The following is a 19,244-nucleotide window of genomic DNA, read 5'->3' on the forward strand; positions in this document are numbered from 1 at the left end:
ACCTAGTGAAAAGCCATTACTAAATTGTATCCAATATCAAAATCCACTAGGTGAGTGACAGAGACGGAGGAGAGGTATTCACCTGTTCCTGGCCCGGGTCATGCTTTTGCTTTTCCTCCTCTCAAATCTTTCCTCGTCAGACGACGACGTAGTGTCGCTACTGTGGATGGCATGCTTCTTCACTCTGGACCAGAGGAGTGGAAAGGAAGACAAAAGACAAATCACTCCATATTAGACCATGTCAACAGTGTAGGTAAGCAGCGTTATGAAATTATTTTTAATGCGGGAAGCAACACCCACCGTATATGGCTTCTCCTTGCTGGGGATCTGTGGGTGTCAAACAGGGAGGGGTTGGTTTGTTTTCTGTTGACGGGCTCTGGAATACATTCAGTGAGACACAAGACGTTAAAAGCAGCAACACTCAAGAGGTATAAAACAAAGACAATATCAGGAAATGGTTTTATGCAGGAAAAGGAACGTTTCAGGCAGAGGGCCTGTTTCCCAGACCTACATTAAAGACTACTCCTTTACTATAAGGCACGCTCAACGGAAAATCTGGGTCCAGGAAACTACCCTTAGTGTTGCAGAAAAATCACACAATAATCAATGTTTTTCTTTACCAATAGGTGGCGCCTCGTATCTCTGTACAGTCTTGCGTTGTCTCAGGTTGTACGGTCTGTCGTTCCCCTCTCCAACCTCCTCTGCCTCGTCTCTTTCTTCATCCTCCTCTGCTTCGTCATCCTCTTCTTCACCGTGAGATTCTAAGAAGTAAACAAGATATGTTTGTGAAAATATCATCTTGTGAACCGCAAGCAACACCAACAAGCTCCAGTTCTCTCCAAGTCCCTGTACAGCTTTACAAGCAATCCAAACTAAATCAAACCTTCAGTCCCCTCTTCCGATTCGGTCTTGCTCATGGCTTTGTGGTGTGTCTGCATGCCAAAGGTGTTCCTGCGCAGCGCCTTCCTCCTCTTCACACGAGAATACATGTCCATGTTTTCCTAGAAGATCAGGAGTGGAGGATACGCACGTTTAGCTTAGTCTGGCTAACACCTAACTCGAATTCGGAACCCACTTTCATATGGCATGATACAGATTGACTGGCTGATTGACAGACTTACCACCTCAGTGTCTGTCCACATGCGGAGTCTCTCCACCTCCCTGTTCTGTCTGATGCTGCTGATGTTGTCCATTTCCTGAAGAACTGCCTCCGCCGTGCTGACAATACATTTACATTTTAGTCATTTAGCAGACACTACTGTAAATCGCTTTGGATTAGAGCGAGTGCATACATTTTCAAACACACATCAGTATCGATTCATACCGCATACCTCTGACGTCTTCGCTTTCTGTTTTACAGTTCATCTCCACCCCGGTACTACCAGGTCTGAGGCCTTGTCTTCCTATAGGGAAGTGTGTGTGCGTCTTCCCATAGGGGTGTGTGTGTGTGTGTGTGTGTGTGTGTGTGTTACCTGTTGACGAGCTGGTCAAACAGCAGGCTCTGGTTGAGGTGTTCAAACTGGCTCTTCCTCACTTGGCAGCTCCTCTTCCGGTCAACATGGCCGTTCATGTGAGAGTGGTCTCCTGCCCCCTCATCCTTATGGGCTGCAGGGGTCAGAGGTAACAGGTCAAAATAAAGAGGTCCCATCTAACTAATAGTCCAACTAATACTGTACCTACACACAAATAATGTTGTCATGATTTTAAAATAACAAATGAAAACTTTGGAAACGTTGACGTTACCATTTCCATTTTGCAGGGCGCCAGATGACAACCTGAAATACATTGAGATGTGTAAATATAAACACAGTCAACAGATGGGGCTGAACCCAGTCCACACGGCCAGTACAGGAACTCAACCCAGAACTGTCAAAGAGGCTGTTCTTTTGCCTGCTCACCTGGTGCGGTAGGTGGGCATGCCCCAGGAGACCCTCTGGCCCTTGGCCTGGGGGGAGGGAGAGGTGTCGCTGGAGCTGGTCTGTCTACGGGTTCGCTTCGAGGGAGGGGACAGTCCAGGACTGCTCACATCACTACTGGGATCCTTCTAAAAAGGGGAGGAGAGAGAGTGGTTAGAAAGATGGAGATTGGAGAGCGGGCGCAAAAGAGCGGGCGCAAAAGAGCGGGAGAGAGCAGGCGCAAAAGAGCGGGAGAGAGCAGGCGCAAAAGAGGACCCAACCAAATTATGAGAAAACTATAACACACTGGAAAGAAATCAACAAATGGAACACTATTCGGCACTAAACAGAAAGTATACAGTAGCAGAATACCTGACCACTGTGACAAACCCAAAATTAAGAAAGTCCTTGAATTAGATACAGTCTGCCTATGTGCCCATTGACCACAAAATGAGATGGAAACTAAGCTGCCAAAGGTATTACCATATTAGAACCACTTATTTCCCACAGATCACAGACCCACAATGAATTTGGAAACAAACATTGATCAACTCCCGTATCTGTTAGCACAACGTGCAATCACAGCAGCAAGATTTATGACCCATTGCCATGAAAACAGGGCAACCAGTGGCGCACAAACATTGTAAATACAACCAATATTTATCTGTTTACTTATCTCCCCCTACTGTTTGTACTACAACTATTTGCACATTGTTAAAAACACTGCACATTGCTGATGACATTTGAAACATCTATCCTTTTGAAACCTTTAAGAGTGCAATGTTTACTGTACTTTGTTTTTTTCAGTTTTGTTTAATCCACTTGCTTTGGCAATATAAATGTGTTTCCCATGCCAATAAAGCACCGTTGAATTGGTAAGAGGGAGGGAGGAATAACACGTATCATGTAGATACAGTTCTTAATAGCGGGAGTGTTTACTAATAAGCAATTGTTTTGTTAGCCTAGTCTGTCTATTAAAATGCCCATGTGGTAGCCTACCGTTTGTAAAACAGGCAATTTACCGTTAATCCCCATCATTTGGTTACATGAATTTATGTTCATGCATGTATTAAATTACAGTAATTTACCACTCATTCTCGAGTCGAAACATTGTTTGCAGAGTTCACAACCTGCTACGCTTCTGATAAATATTTTGGGATTGATTTCATACCTCCATGTGAGCTCCATGTGAGCTCCATGTGAGCTCCATGTGAGCTCCATGTGAGCTCCATGTGAGCTCCATGTGAGCTCCATGTGAGCTCCATGTGAGCTCCATGTGAGCTCCATGTGAGCTCCATGTGAGCTCCATGTGAGCTCCATGTGAGCTCCATGTGAGCATGTGTCTGGTTTCTCTGTCCTGCTAATATTGCCTTAGAGCACCTGCCTGAGCGCGCATAGAAGTACTTGGCCTGCTTCATGAAAATGTCAAATGCAGGAAAGTGCCCAGCTGGGCTTCAGCCATTTTTTTTTTTTTAACTCACACAGCCATTCAAAATGATAATAGTTCCTCACAGTATTTGAAAAATCTTCCCAACACCCTCCCCTCGATATTAAATGTAGCTGATGAATAGGCTATGGATATGTTGCGTGTGTATTTGTTTCTATTTTAATGATTATCAATGTCATCTTCTTGCTATCCCCTTCATACTTTGCTTGTCAATTCATTATCTAATACCCTGACTACACTGCTCGCGTTGCAAAATGAATTTAGGAATATGTTATTCAATTATTGCACCCACACTGCTCGCAAGCGCCAACGAGCGTCTGCGTTACCAAGGGCTAAAATAGTAGTCATTCCTATTTCTGACACAGATCGCACTGCAAGTTCTGCCTCTCCCATCTCATTGGTTTATAGAAGCAGGTACCCACGTGCCATCTCCTCATTGGTTATACCCACGTGGGTGATTGAAAGACAAACTGTTTTGCTGGTTGTCGTGGTAATACTATGAAAGTGTAGATGCCAATCACCATATAAGTTCAAAGATGAAAAAGCCTGGGAGGAGAGATGACTAGAAACGATTCGGTTGACCGTTTTATGTGTGGATTAATTGTCGGAGTAGAGGACCTTGTGCATTTCAGGTAAAATAACAACTCAATGTTTATATCCCAGGACAAATTAGCTAGCAAGTGCAAGCTAAATTGCCATACATGTTTAATGCTTTTCGACCTGTCCCCAAATGAATGTCATTAGTTCAGAGTTTGTTTTGATATTTTAACCTGCGTGTCATGATCGCGTTTGGTGTAGGGGGATAAAATAAATCTATGCACGATGGCGCACGCGCGCAGCCGGTTTGGGTTCCGTGTTATAGCCTACTTTCAGCAAGCCTAAGGTAGGCCCAGGTTTTTTTGATTGACGGGTGCTTTTACTGGGGGTGTGCGTGTGTGAGTTTGGCGATTCTCTCTACATGTCCATTCAGAAAGTTTCCTACGGTAGTCTGTCTGGACGTCATCTCGTTAATGAGAATCAAAACGCTCCTCATGATTTACAGTAGCTTAGGCTACATTATTCATCTCTCTATGAAAAACATATGCCAATGCCATCGAATGACTGCAGCCGCAGGGTTTGTGACATTATGCAAATATTTCAGGAATAGTGGAGAATAACCCATCAGCCTTCGTTTGAATGGTTGTGTGTCGAAATAGGATATGTATTTAATTTTTGTATTTGCAGAAAAGCTAACAGATGAGGACAAAGTAGGCATACATCTTTATTTTGACTCAATGTTGTCATTACAGAAATGCGACAGATTCTTTACAACCTGGCATTTATTAATAGGCCCGAAATACATAAGTTGAAGAATAATAATGAAATGCCATAACAATAACAAAGTGTAATGACTTGTTTCAAATACGTTTTAAGAAGCATATCCATGTAAACAAGTGTACAAGCAGAATTGTGACATCCCCTTTTTTGACCCCCCCTCCCCTAGGGCTGTTACAGTGACCGCATTACCGCCACACCGGCGATCACGTCATGACCGCAGTCAAATTCCACGTGACATTTAGTTATAATTATGCTTCTCCCAGCTCTGATGCTGCTGATGGTCATTACTACCAAACTTGCCAACTGTCTGGAACTCAGCTTTTTATTGTCCCTCTAGTCACTGACATAAATGCAAATGTTTTAGAAAATAAAATCCAACACTATGAGAGCCCATGAGCTCATGTTGTGCAATGTTTATATAGGCTATGCAATTGCGTGAGAAAACAGTTAATGGCCTCTATTAAAAAGAGGGTCCCATCAGCTTTCTATAGGCTAGGCCTACTATATTTACTCATCAACTTACCTAATATTAAGCACATAGCTTCGCTTTACAACAAGAGTATAGCCTATCTGGCCTGCATGAAAATGAACCAGGGAACAGCATCCTCCCGTCGCTATTTAAGTAGATACTGTAGATGACATGTATGGTCCATTCTAAATCAAAACTAATTTCACACATTTAGTATTTGTAAAGACAACATTAAATTAAGAATATCCTGATGTGTGACATTAGCCTATCAATTGTGAATGATGTATTATTACTTGTGAATAAGACCCAGCATGCGCAGTAAGGCAAGAAACGGCTTGCCTTTTTTTTTTTTGCGGCTTTTCAAATCATAGTAGCACACCTCATGTAGCCTAGCCCATAGGCCTATATGTTTTAATGAGGTTTGTATCAGAACTAAAGTGACCAAATAACTTCAAATTAAGAACATCAATCCGCTTTCTAACTAGTGTAGAGCCTAACTGGCATACATAGGCTGTGCGTGTGCCAGAAAAAGGCACTTTTTCTGCTGAACAATTAATCAAATGACCACCCAGACTATTTACATTGACCTCCCCCCCCCCCCCCCCCCCCTACATTTGTTTTTACACTGCTGCTACGTGCTGTCTATTATCTATACATAGTCACTTTACCCATACCTACATGTACGAATTACCTCGACTAACCTGTACCCCCGCACATTGACTCGGTACCGGTACCCCCTGTATATAGCCTCGTTATTTTGTTTTTTATTTCGTTTTATTTGGTAAATATTTTCTTAACCAACAATGCAGTTCAAGAAAGAGTTAAGGGCTTGTAAGTAAGCATTTCAGGGTAAGGTCTGCACATGTGACATACTATTTGATTGGTTGATGGTAGGTGAGGGTTGGAGGTCCTGTATAAACATCAACTCACTTCCGTAGCAAGTTCTTTCACAACAGCTCTGCTGCTCAGCGAAGTATGAATGCCTTGACTTTTGCAGAGGCCATACCACCATAAATGCAGACGTCGGATTGACCATGCAGCGCTTTTCCTCTGCTTCTCTGTTCACTCTTCATGCATATCCATTTCTCCGAAAGTAAAAATGTATATAATTTAGCAGTGATGGCGAGTGGGGACCCAGACCCTGATGAGTCTTTAGTTAGATTTGTACATTGGAGCAGTGCGCAAAGCGAGCAATGTTGATACATTTTCATTTCATCGCCTGTTGTAACCATGAGCACAGACCAGTCTGACTAGTCTTTTCAAGTTCACTGTCATGCAGCCGCTGAGTGTCAGAGGGAAAATTGAGCACCACTTTGCGACAGGCATGCTTGCAGCTTTACAGCAAAAACAACGGCTTGTGTCTAGCCTAAATGGTTAAAAAAAATTTACCCATATTACCAGAGACCTTTCAAAAAAAATATATATATACTGCTCAAAAAAATAAAGGGAACACTTAAACACAATGTAACTCCAAGTCAATCACACTTCTGTGAAATTAAACTGTCCACTTAGGAAGCATCACTGATTGACAATACATTTCACATGCTGTTGTGCAAATGGAATAGACAACAGGTGGAAATTATAGGCAATAAGCAAGACACCTCCAATAAAGGAGTGGTTCTGCAGGTGGAGACCACTTCTCAGTTCCTATGCTTCCTGGCTGATGTTTTGGTCACTTTTGAATGCTGGCGGTGCTTTCACTCCAGTGGTAGCATGAGACGGAGTCTACAACCCACACAAGTGGCTCAGGTAGTGCAGCTCATCCAGGATGGCACATCAATGCGAGCTGTGGCAAGAAGGTTTGCTGTGTCTGTCAGCGTAGTGTCCAGAGCATGGAGGCGCTACCAGGAGACAGGCCAGTACATCAGGAGACGTGGAGGAGGCCGTAGGAGGGCAACAACCCAGCAGCAGGACCGCTACCTCTGCCTTTGTGCAAGGAGGAGCAGGAGGAGTATTGCCAGAGCCCTGCAAAATGACCTCCAGCAGGCCACAAATGTGCATGTGTCTGCTCAAACGGTCAGAAACAGACTCCATGAGGGTGGTATGAGGGCCCGACGTCCACAGGTGGGGGTTGTGCTTACAGCCCAACACCGTGCAGGACATTTGGCATTTGCCAGAGAACACCAAGATTTGCATATTCGTCACTGGCACCCTGTGCTCTTCACAGATGAAAGCAGGTTCACACTGAGCACGTGACAGACGTGAGAGAGTCTGGAGACGCCGTGGAGAACGTTCTGCTGCCTGCAACATCCTCCAGCATGACCGGTTTGGCGGTGGGTCAGTCATGGTGTGGGGTGGCATTTCTTTGGGGGGCCGCACAGCCCTCCATGTGCTCGCCAGAGGTAGCCTGACTGCCATTAGGTACCGAGATGAGATCCTCAGACCCCTTGTGAGACCATATGCTGGTGCGGTTGGCCCTGGGTTCCTCCTAATGCAAGACAACGCTAGACCTCATGTGGCTGGAGTGTGTCAGCAGTTCCTGCAAGAGGAAGGCATTGATGCTATGGACTGGCCCGCCCGTTCCCCAGACCTGAATCCAATTGAGCACATCTGGGACATCATGTCTCGCTCCATCCACCAACGCCACGTTGCACCACAGACTGTCCAGGAGTTGGCGGATGCTTTAGTCCAGGTCTGGGAGGAGATCCCTCAGGAGACCATCCGCCACCTCATCAGGAGCATGCCCAGGTGTTGTAGGGAGGTCATACAGGCACGTGGAGGCCACACACACTACTGAGCCTAATTTTGACTTGTTTTAAGGACATTACATCAAAGTTGGATCAGCCTGTAGTGTGGTTTTCCACTTTAATTTTGAGTGTAACTCCAAATCCAGACCTCCATGGGTTGATAAATTGGATTTCCATTGATTATTTGTGTGATTTTGTTGTCAGCACATTCAACTATGTAAAGAAAAAAGTATTTCATAAGATTATTTCTTTCATTCAGATCTAGGATGTGTTGTTTAAGTGTTCCCTTTATTTTTTTGAGCAGTATATTTAACTAGGTAGGCCAGTTGAAACAAGTTCTCATTCACAACTGCGACCTGGCCAAGATAAATCAAAGAATAGTCATTGTAGACTATTCTGTGCTTCCAACTTCGTGGCAACAGTTTGGGGAAGGCCCTTTCCTGTTTCAGCATGACAATGTACCCGTGCACAAAGCGACATCCATACAGAAATGGTTTTTTGAGATCGGTGTGGAAGAACTTAACTGCCATGCACAGAGCCCTAACCTCAACTCCATCAGACACCTTTGGGATGAATTGGAACACTGACTGTGAACCAGGCCTAATCTCCCAACCAGTGCCCAACATCATGAATGCTCGTGGCTGAATGGAAGCAAGTCCCCAGAGCAATGTTCCAACCTCTAGTGGAAAGCCTTCCCAGAAGAGTGGAGGCTATTATAGCAGTAAAGGGGGAATCAACTCCATATTAATGCCCATGATTTTGGAATGAGATATTTGACGAGCAGGTGTCCAGATACCTTTGCTCAGGTGTCCATTGATACTGCAATTTGATGCTCCAAACATATTGCTCACCATGTGTCTGCTGCAAAGAGACGAGAGCGCACGGGAAAACGCTTCTGCGTACACACACACGTTCAAAAGTTTGGGTTCACTTAGAAATGTCCTTTTTGAAAGAAAAGCACATTTTTGTCCAACTAACATAACATCAAATTGATCAGACATACAGTGTAGACATTATTAATGTTGTAAATGACCATTGTAGCTGGAAATGGCAGATTTTTTATGGAATATCTACATAGGCGTACAGAGGCCCATTATCAGTAACCATCACTCCTGTGTTCCAATGGCACATGGTGTTAGCTAATCCAAGGTTATCATTTTAAAAATGCTAATTGATCATTAGGAAACCCTTTTGCAATTATGTTAGCACAGCTGAAAACAGTTGTTCTGATTAAAGAAGCAATAAAACTGGCCTTTATACAAGTTTAGTATCTGGAGCAACAGCATTTTTTTTTAAATTAAGGGGTGGATCAGCTTAATATTGCAGAAAGAATGATGCTTCCATCAATGTAATTGTCTGCATCATTTCCAATCCCTCATATACAAAAAAAATATATGGGGGATTGGAAATGCAGACAATTACATTGATGGAACCAACATTCTTTCCGCAATATTAAGCTGATCCACCCCTTAATTAAAAAAATAATAATAATTAAATGCTGTTGCTCCAGATACTCAACTAGTATAAAGGTCAGTTTTATTGCTTCTTTAATCAGAACAACTGTTTTCAGCTGTGCTAACATAATTGCAAAAGGGTTTTCTAATGATCAATTAGCATTTGGGGGAAGGGTGGTAGGGTTTGCAGGGAATAATAAAGGTGTGTGCGCGCGTGTGTCACACACACCTTTATTATTATTATTCCCCGCAAACCCTACCACCCTTCCCCCAATTGGAGTAAACTAATAAACTTCGGCTTTTACCTTCAGTTTATACATCTTAAACACATTTTACAGACAATTTTACAATAGTTATATTTTGTTTGTTTTTAGTCCTTCCTCTATTTCTGATGTCCATCCAGTTTGATTTATATTTGCCATATATTTGAACTGTGCTGTGATGCTTGACAAAAGTATTGAACCTTTCTATTCTCATAGCTTCTACAGATTATTTTTATTTTACAAATATTTCTGTAAAAATAATTATATTATTGATTGACTATGGCTTTTCAAATCACCCAGTATTGCTATCTGCAGCGTTGGTTCTAGGCAAATGTTGCAATTCCTCAGCCATTCCTGGACCTGTGACCAAAAACGAGCTACATATGGACAATACCAAAATAAATGATCTAACGACTGCCTCCTCGCAGCAGAATGTGCAGAGCTGGGAAGATTGCTATATATATGGGGGATACATTCTATTGGTTGCAAGAATTTTGTATAGTAATTTAAATTGAAAAAAAGTTTTGAATCCGGCATTGTTTTGTGTATCAATTCATAAACCATGTGCCATGGAATGGGTACATTGAAAATCTCTTCCCAACTATTTAGCAATTTATATGACACAGCTGTCAGTTTTTTGGTCCTTAAATGAAATTGGTATAGGTTTTAATTTATCACACTTTTCTTTAACCATTTAAGTTCTTTAATACAGGGTCGACATACAAGTTCCTTACTTTTTTCCCCTTCTCCTTGCCTCTTCCATTTTTGTGGTAATGCTGCAATTAATTGGTTGTAATTTTGGGTAAAGCAGACATTTCCATATGTATGTGTTAGCTGCATGTGTGACATAACTCCATCAGTCCTATTTATGATATTTTTCACTGAAATTACTTTTATTTTTTTTCTTTCTTTGAAAAATACGTATTTTTTTTATCAATTAGTATATTTGAGTTTAACCACAATATTTGTTGTATTATTTGTTCTGTCTTTTCAGGTGGATTAAACTGAAATGGCAACCAACTTTCTACGGCTTGTTTAAAAAAAAGAAAGATATTTTGGAGATTATTTCCTTTTCAAACAACCAAAAGTGAGCAGGTGTAATCTGTATAAAGGGAAAAACGCTCTTCTTGAACATAGGATGAGACATTACCAATTTACTAGAGAACCAGTTTGGATTTAAGTATAACTTTTGTATGAGTGATGCCTTTAGTTTGAGGTCTAATGCTTTAATAATTTCTGCCCTCCGAATTCATATTCGTTATAGGCCCTTTTAATTTTGTCTGTCTTGCCGTTCCAAATAAAATGGAATATGTTTTTGTTCATATAATTTTTTAAAAAGCAGGTCACTAGGTCTAGGCAAAACCATAAGCAAATAGGTAAACTGTGATGACTAAAGAGTTAAATCAGGGTGATTTTTCCCACAAATAGACAAGTATTTTCCTTTCCATGGTAGCAAGATCTTCTCTATTTCTGCTAACTTTCTATAAAAATGTATTGGAGTGAGATCATTTCTCTCTTTTGGGATTTGTATACCGAGTATGTCCACATCTCCGTCAGACCATTTAATTGGTAAACTACAAGGTAATGTAACATTTGAATTTTTTAGTGATCCAATACGTAACATCATAATTTGGTTTTAATCCTAGAGGATAGCAAAAGTATTTACATCCTCTATGAGGCCGTGGAGAAATTCTAATTGTGGTTTAAAACAAAAACATGAATCAGCGTACAATGACACCTTAGTTTAAGCCAAGGATTTCTAATCCATTAATATTATTGTTTGATCTAATTTTAACAGCTAACATTTCGATGGCAATAATAAATAGATATGCCGATAGTGGACAACCTTGTTTTACTCCTCTAGATAGTTTAAAACTTTCTGAGATGTAGCCATTATTTACTATTTTACACCTAGGGTGACTATACATAACTTAAACCCATTTTATAAGAGATTCCCCAAAATTGAAATATTCTAGGCATTTATATATAAACTCCAGTCATACTTTATCAAAAGCCTTCTCAAAATCAGCTATGAAAACCAGGCCTGGTGTCCCCGATATGCCATAGTATTCTATTGTTTCCAGTACTTGTCTTATTTTATCTCCAATGTATCGTCCATGTAAAAAACATGTCTGATTAGGATGAATAATATCTGACAATACTTTAATTCTATGCGCCAAGCATTTTGCTAGGATTTTTGCATCACAACACTGACGTGTAAAGAGGTCCCCAATTTTTTTTAAATGGACTGGATCTTTATTTATTTATTTATTTATTTATTTATTTATTTATATATAGATATATACACTTGGGTCCTGTTTCAGTAATAATGATATCAGACCTTGTTGCGTGTCTGATAATTTACCATTTATATAGGAGTGGTTAAAACATGCTAATAATGGTCCTTTGAGTATATCAAAAATATGCCATCCAGCCCTGGAGTTTTCCCATCCTTAAAGGCCCCAAATGCATCAAGAAGGTCCTCCTCTGTAATTTGGCCTTCACATTAGTCTTTCTGTACAGATGTTAATTTTACATTATTATTAGGGAAAAAATCCATACAATTAGTTTCAGTTAGTAGAGATGGAGGAGACTGAAATGAAAACATATTCTTAAAGTACTTTACGTCCTCTTTCAAAATATCATTCGGTGAATCATGTGTGACTCCATCATTTGTAACAAGTTAATATTTTTTTTTGGTAGCATTTCTATATTGAAGATTGAACAATAATTGTGCATTTTTTCCCATATTCCATCCAGTTCGCTTTATTTTTTATCATATATTACACTGGATCTTTCTTAAGTATCTCCATTTCTTTTTGTTTTTCCTTTAACTTATTCTGTGACTCTATGGTACCGTTTTATTGCTATTTAACTGTACTGTTAGTCCTTCAACTTCCTTTGTTAATATGGACTCTTGATCTAAATTGCTTTTGTTTCATAGAGGAGTACTGAATTGTTTGGCCTCTAAAGGCACACTTAAAAGTGCCCTATACAATAAGGGGATCTGCTGTACCTATGTTATGTCTGAAAAAGTCAGTTATAAATTCTTCTGTCCTAGTTCTAAACAATTTATCATCTAGTAGGCTTTGATTAAATTTCTAATATCCTCGCCTACGTGGAAATTCTGTAAGAGTAATATATATTATACCAATTATGTGATGATCCGACCGCATTCTGTCCCCTATCAACACTTCTTTAACTTTTGGTGCCAGAGAGAATGGCATACGTAGTCAAGACGACTAGCTTGATTAAGCCTCCGCCATGTATATCTCACTAGGTCTGGGTATTTAAGTCTCCATATATCCACTAATTCCAATATATCCATGATTTCCTTAAGTGCCTGAAGGTGATAGTTTGTAGTGTGATTTCCTTTCCATAGAGGTATTTAAGACCGTATTAAAATCTTCCACCATTATAGTCTAGTGTTGCTTGTAGAGTTGATAAATTCATATACATAAATTCATATACATACATACAAAGAAGCTTTGATCATCATTATTCGGACCGTATGGGTTAATAAGCCATATCTGTTTATTGTCCAATAACATATTTAAAATAATCCATTTACCTTGATGATCTGTTTGGACAATTTGCACATTTGGATTAAAATTACTGTTAATTAAAACCATCACCCTTTTTGAATTTCTTTGCCCATGGGAGAAATATATCAGAACAACAGTTTTCAGCTGTGCTAACAATTGCAAAAGGGTTTTCTAATGATCAACATGCCTTTTAAAATGATAAACTTGGATTAGCTAACAATGTGCCATCGGAACACAGGAGTGATGGTTGCTGATAATGGGCCTCTGTACACCTACGTAGATATTCCATTAACAAAAAAAAATAAAAATCTGCTGTTTCCAGCTACAATAGTCATTTACAACATTAACAATGTCTACACTGTATTTCTGATCAATTTGATGTTATTTTAAAATGGACAAAAAACAAGGATATTTCTAAGTGACCCCAAACTTTTGAACAGTAGTGTTGAAGGGGGGGGGTGAATAAGCCAATTGTAAACTGGGGATGATAAGGTGACCGTGATGGTATGAGGGCCAGATTGGTAATTTAACCAGGACACCAGCACTGATTAGCTTCAGACGCAAGCCAGCAGTGGGATGCAGGGTGGTGTGTGTATATATATATATATCAAAATAAAGTTACAAATAAATAAATTGATACTTTGAGCAACACTTAAGGACCGTGTTCTGTTCAGTCATTGGTGTGTGATGCACATCCCTCGTCTGGCCGATAGACTAGTCTCCCAAGAGGCTGCTAGCAGTGGTCTATGGCAGCAGACAGGCTATTGTGTTGTATCAATAAGGAAGGAATAACATACAAGTACCAAGGACATGCAATCGCTTTATACTCCTGTGTTTTATGGTTCAGTCAGTGCGTCAAGTCTCGCTGCCTCTGTCTCCTTCCTCCCCACCTCAACCTCTTCCCTCGCTCTCAATTCAAAAAAAAAAAATATTTTTTTAAAAAGTGGCTTTGTTGGCATGGGAAACATGCTTACTTTGGCAAAGCAAGTGAAATAAACAAAATGACAAAAACCAACAAAGCCAAACAGCCATTAACAGTAAGCATTACAAACAAAGTTAAGCGAATCACAAATTTAAAATAATATATTAGCAGTTAAATGTAGTATAACATTTTTAAAAGTTTCATAACCTATGTACAGTGTTGGGACAATGTCCAGATAGCAGAATGCACAAATGACAGGCAGGAAATAAAGGGGCAGATAAATATAGGTTATATTTACATTGGTGTTTCTGACCCACTGGTTGACTTTCTCTTGTGGCATCGGCTCACAAATTCTGCTGATGGGATAGCACACCGCTGTATTTCGCCTAACAGATATGGGAGTTTGTCAATTTGATTTGTGGTCTAATTCTTTGTGGGTTGTGAATTTGAGGGAAATATGTCTCTGTCATTCACATGGCAGGAGGTTAGAAAGCGCAGCTCGGTTTCCATCCTATTTCTGAAAGTTCTTCGCCCAGCATACACCCCTCCAACCAGACATGCTTTATCTACTCATTTACTGGATGCAGAGTTCAAGTGAAGGTCAAGTAAATCATAGAGAAAGCAGACTTTTGCAATAATCTCTGATGGGTGGTTGAATGTTCGTGGGCAAGGAATAATTAACTACATCTCCACCCTTCAACCAGTATTCTACAAGAGCACAGACAAGGGACAACAGACACACCGGTCTCTACATTGCAGATGAGCTTAAGGCAGTCAATGACCTTGGACCACAGAAGGTATTTGCACTGGTGACAGACAATGCTGCGAACATGAAGGAATCCTACCCTCACATCACACCCACTGGCTGTGCTGCTCATGCATTGAATCTGGTCCTCAAGGACATCATGGCATTGAAAACAATGGATACAGGAGAGCCAAGGAAATGGTTAGGTATGTGAAGGGTTATCAAGTTTTAGCCGCAATCTATCTCACCAAGCAAAGTGAGAAGAATAAGAACACCACATTGGATCTTCCCAGCAACACCCATTGGGGTGGTGTTGTCATCATGTTTGACAGTCTCCTGGAGGGGAAGGAGTCTCCAACAAATGGCCATATCAGTCTGCCGACATGGACAGCCCCATCAAGAGGATCCTCCTGGGACAGCCCCATCAAGAGGATCCTCCTGGGTGAGGTATTTTGGGACAGAGTGGTGGGCAGCCTGAAACTCCTGAAACCTACAGCAGTAGCCATTGCACGGATTGAGGGAGACAATGCTATCCTGTCTGATGGAAGATAATAAATCCGTACTGCCCTGCCAACTTCACTGTTGCTCCAAGCAGAGGCATCTGCAGTTCTGAAATACATCATAAAGCGTGAAGACTTCTGCCTGAAGCCCATACACGCTGCAGCGTACATGTTGGACCCAAAGTACGCTGGCAAGAGCATCCTGTCTGGTGCAGAGATTAACAACGCCTATGGTGTCAACACTACCGTGTCTCGCCACCTTGGCCTGGATGAGGGCAAGGTTCTTGGCAGTCTGGCGATGTACACTTCCAAGCAAGGTCTTTGGGATGGAGATGCAATATGGCAGTCGTGCCAACATATCTCATCAGCCACCTAGTGGAAGGGACTTTGTGGATCTGAGGCTCTTTCCCCATCATCCACCAACATCAGCCACCTTAGAGAGCAACTGGTCTTTATTTGGGAACACACACACCAAAGCACACAACAGGGTGACCAATACAAGGGTTGAAAAATTGGTGGCCATCCGGGCAAATTTGTGGCTTTTTGAGCCTGACAACGAGCCATCCTCAAGGTTGGAAAGTGACCGTGAAAATGAGGCCTCAGTCTGATGTTCAACAGGTGGACATCGAGGTCCAGGGAGAAGACATGGAAGCCTGAGAGGAAGACATCCAAAGCTTTAGTTTCTAGACTATCAATATTCAATATTCCCTTTTGTTGTTCAGTGAAATCATCCCATGTGAAGAGTCAACTCATTTAATTAAAGTTCAATTCGTAACTAAATGTTGTTTTTTATTTCTATTGGAAGGATTTAATCATTTGCAATTATGTCTACTTACGATAAGTTAAAAGGTTTATGTTTCTGTCTCCATATGATATGGTAAATATATCCAATGCAAAAAAAAAAATCTACATTTAAATGGTATTAATATTAAATTTGCATATATTCCTGTTAATTCCCATATATTTCCATTAATTCACACAAAGTTTCCACATCTGAATATTCCCCAAAATGTGCAACCCTACTTGGATCCGACGGCGAATGGGTAATCTGCCTTTACCATCGGTCCTATTAGCCAACGTACAATCATTGGATAATAAAGTAGACAAACTACAAGCACATATATCCTACCAACGGGACATTAAAAAAAATATAGTATCTTCTGTTTCACCAAGTCGTGGCTGAACGACGACATAAATAACATACAGCTGGCGGGATTTACATTTTTTCGGCAGGATAGAACAGCAGCCTCTGGTAAGACAAGGGGTGGCGGTCTCTGTATATTTGTAAACAGCTAGTGCACGAAATTAAGGAAGTCTCTAGGTTTTGCTCGCCTGAGGTAAAGTATCTCATGACAAGCTGTAGACCACACGATTTACCAAGACAGTTATCCATTTTCTTCGTAACTGTCCATTTACCACCACAAACCGATGCTGGCACTAAGACCGCACTCAATGAGCTGAACACGGCCATAAGCAAACAGGAAAACACTGATCCAGAGGCTGCGCTCCTAGTGGACGGGGACTTTAAAATCCATTTTACCTTATGTCTACAAGCCTGTTAAATGTGCAAGCAGAGGTAAAGAAAAAAAGACACGTTCAAAGCTCCCTCACCTCCATTTGGCAAATCTGGCCAAAATTCTATCCAACCGATTCCTGCTGACAAGCAAAAACTAAAAAGCAGGAGGCACCATGGACTCAGTCAATAAAAAAGCAGTCAGATGAAGCAGATGGTAAGCTACAGGACAGTTTTGTAAGCACAGACTGGAATATGTTCCGGGATTCTTCCCATGGCATTGAGGAGTACACCACAGTCACTGGCGTCATCAATAAGTGCATCGATGACGTCGTCCCCAGTGACTGTACGTATATACCCCAACCAGAAGCAATGGATTACAGGCAACATCCGCACTGAGCTAAAGGGTAGAGCTGTCGCATTCAAGGAGTAGGACTCTAACCCGGAAGCTTATAAGAACTCCTGCTATGGCCTCAGATGAACGATAAAACAGACAAAACATCAATACAGCACAAAGATTAAATCGTACTACACTGTCACCAACGCTCTTAAAAATGTGGCAGGGCTTGCAAACTATTACAGACTACAAAGGGAAGCACAGCCACAAGCTGCTCAGTGACACAAGCCTACCAGACAAGCTAAATTACTTCAATGCTCGCTTCGAGGCAAGTAACACAAACATGCATGAGCATCAGCCGTTCCGGATGAATGTGTAGTCACACTCTCCATAGCCGATGTGAGTAACACCTTTAAACAGGTTAACATTCACAAGGTCACAGGGCCAGATGGATTACCAGGACGTGTACTCCGAGCAGGCACTGACCAGCTGGTAAGTGTCTTCACTGACATTTTCAACCTGTCACTGACAGTCTGTAATACCAACATGTTTCAAGCAGACCACCATAGTCCCTGCGCCCAAGAACACTAAGGTAACCTGCCTGAATGACTACCGACCCGTAGCACTCACGTCTGTAGCCATTAAGTGCTTTGAAAGGCTGGTCATGGCTCACATTAACACCATTATCCCAGAAACCCTAGACCCACTCCAATATGCATGCAGCCCCAACAGATCCACAGATGATGCAGTCTCTATTGCACTCCACACTGCTCTTCCCTCCTGTACAAAAGGAACACCTATGTGAGAATAATATTCATTGACTACAGCTCAGCGTTCAACACCATAGTGCCCACAAAACTCATCACTAAGATAAGGACCCTGGGACTAAACACCTCCATCTGCAACTGGCTCCTGGACCTCCTGAAGGGCTGCCCCCAGGTAGTAAGGGTAGGTAACACATCCGCCACGCTGATCCTCAACACGGGGGCCCCTCAGGGGTGGGTGCTCAGTACCCTCCTGTACTGTTCACTCATGACTGCAAGGCCAGGCACAACTCCAACACCATCATTCAATTTGACGATGACAGTAGTAGGCCTGATCACCGACAACGATGAGACAGCCAATAGGGAGGAGGTTCGAGACCTGGCCGTGTGGTGCCAGGCAAACAACCTCTACCTCAACGTGATCAAGACAAAGGAGATGATTGTGGACTACAGGAAATGAGGACCGAGCACGCCCCCATTCTCATCGACGGGGCTGTAGTGCAGGTTGAGAGCGTCAAGTTCCTTGGCGTCCACATCAACAACAAATTATTGTGGTTCAAACACACCAAGGCAGTTATGACTCGTGAAGAGGACACAACAAAGCCTAATCCCCCTCAGGAGACTGAAAAGATTTGGCAAGGGTCCTCAAAAATGTTCTACAGCTATACCATCCTGACTGGTTGCATCACTGCCTGGTATGGCAACTGCTCTGCCTTCCGACCGCAAAGCACTAGAGGGTAGTGTGAACGGCCCAGTACATCACTGGGGCCAAGCTTCCTGCCTTTCAGGACCTCTATACCAGGCAGTGTCAGAGGAAGGCCCTAAAAATTGTCCAAGACTCCAGCCACTGTAGTCATACTGTTCTCTCTGCTACCGCATGGCAAGCGGTACCGGAGCACCAAGTCTAGGTCCAAAACACTTAACAGCTTCTACCCCCAAGCCATAAGACTCCTGAAAAGAATCAAATGGCTACCCAGAGTGTTTACATCGCTCCCACCCTCTTTTACGCTGCTGCTACTCTGTTATTATCTATGCATAGTCACTTTAATAACTCTACCTACATGTACATATTACCTCAACTAACCGGTGCCCCCGCACATTGACTCTGTACCGGTACCACCTGTATATAGCCCTGCTTTTGTTATTTTACTGCTGCTCTTTACCTATTTGTTACTTTTATTTACATCTTTAACACTTTTTTTCTTAAAACTGCATTGTTGGTTACAGGCTTGTAGTTAGTAAGCATTTCACTCTAAGGTCTACCTACACCTGATGTATTCGGCACATGTGACAAATAAAATTTGATTTGAGGACCGACAACTTTTACCTGCTCCAGAACTCAGCTGTCCCATTCTGTGAGCTTGTGTGGCCTACCATTGTTGCTCC

The 19,244-nt window shown here is 41.7% G+C and overlaps 1 protein-coding gene across 2 annotated transcripts in view; it reads right to left on the bottom strand.

Moving 5' to 3' along the window:
- Window positions 1–19,244, bottom strand: part of LOC106571770 (ATPase family AAA domain-containing protein 2B) — a 154,022-nt gene that overhangs the window by 128,821 nt on the left and 5,957 nt on the right. For both annotated transcript variants that reach the window (XM_082961919.1, XM_082961920.1), the window contains exons 2-9: window positions 1,899–2,044; window positions 1,744–1,775; window positions 1,473–1,605; window positions 1,122–1,218; window positions 884–1,001; window positions 621–761; window positions 301–376; window positions 83–184 (exon numbers count right to left, since the gene is read on the bottom strand). In XM_082961919.1, coding sequence (XP_082818045.1) covers window positions 83–184; window positions 301–376; window positions 621–761; window positions 884–1,001; window positions 1,122–1,218; window positions 1,473–1,605; window positions 1,744–1,775; window positions 1,899–2,044 — 845 coding nt within the window. The remainder of the gene's footprint in view (window positions 1–82; window positions 185–300; window positions 377–620; window positions 762–883; window positions 1,002–1,121; window positions 1,219–1,472; window positions 1,606–1,743; window positions 1,776–1,898; window positions 2,045–19,244) is intronic.

This window comes from Salmo salar, chromosome 15 (assembly GCF_965601325.2).
Source record: "Salmo salar chromosome 15, fSalSal1, whole genome shotgun sequence".
NCBI classification, from domain to species: Eukaryota; Metazoa; Chordata; class Actinopteri; order Salmoniformes; family Salmonidae; genus Salmo; species Salmo salar.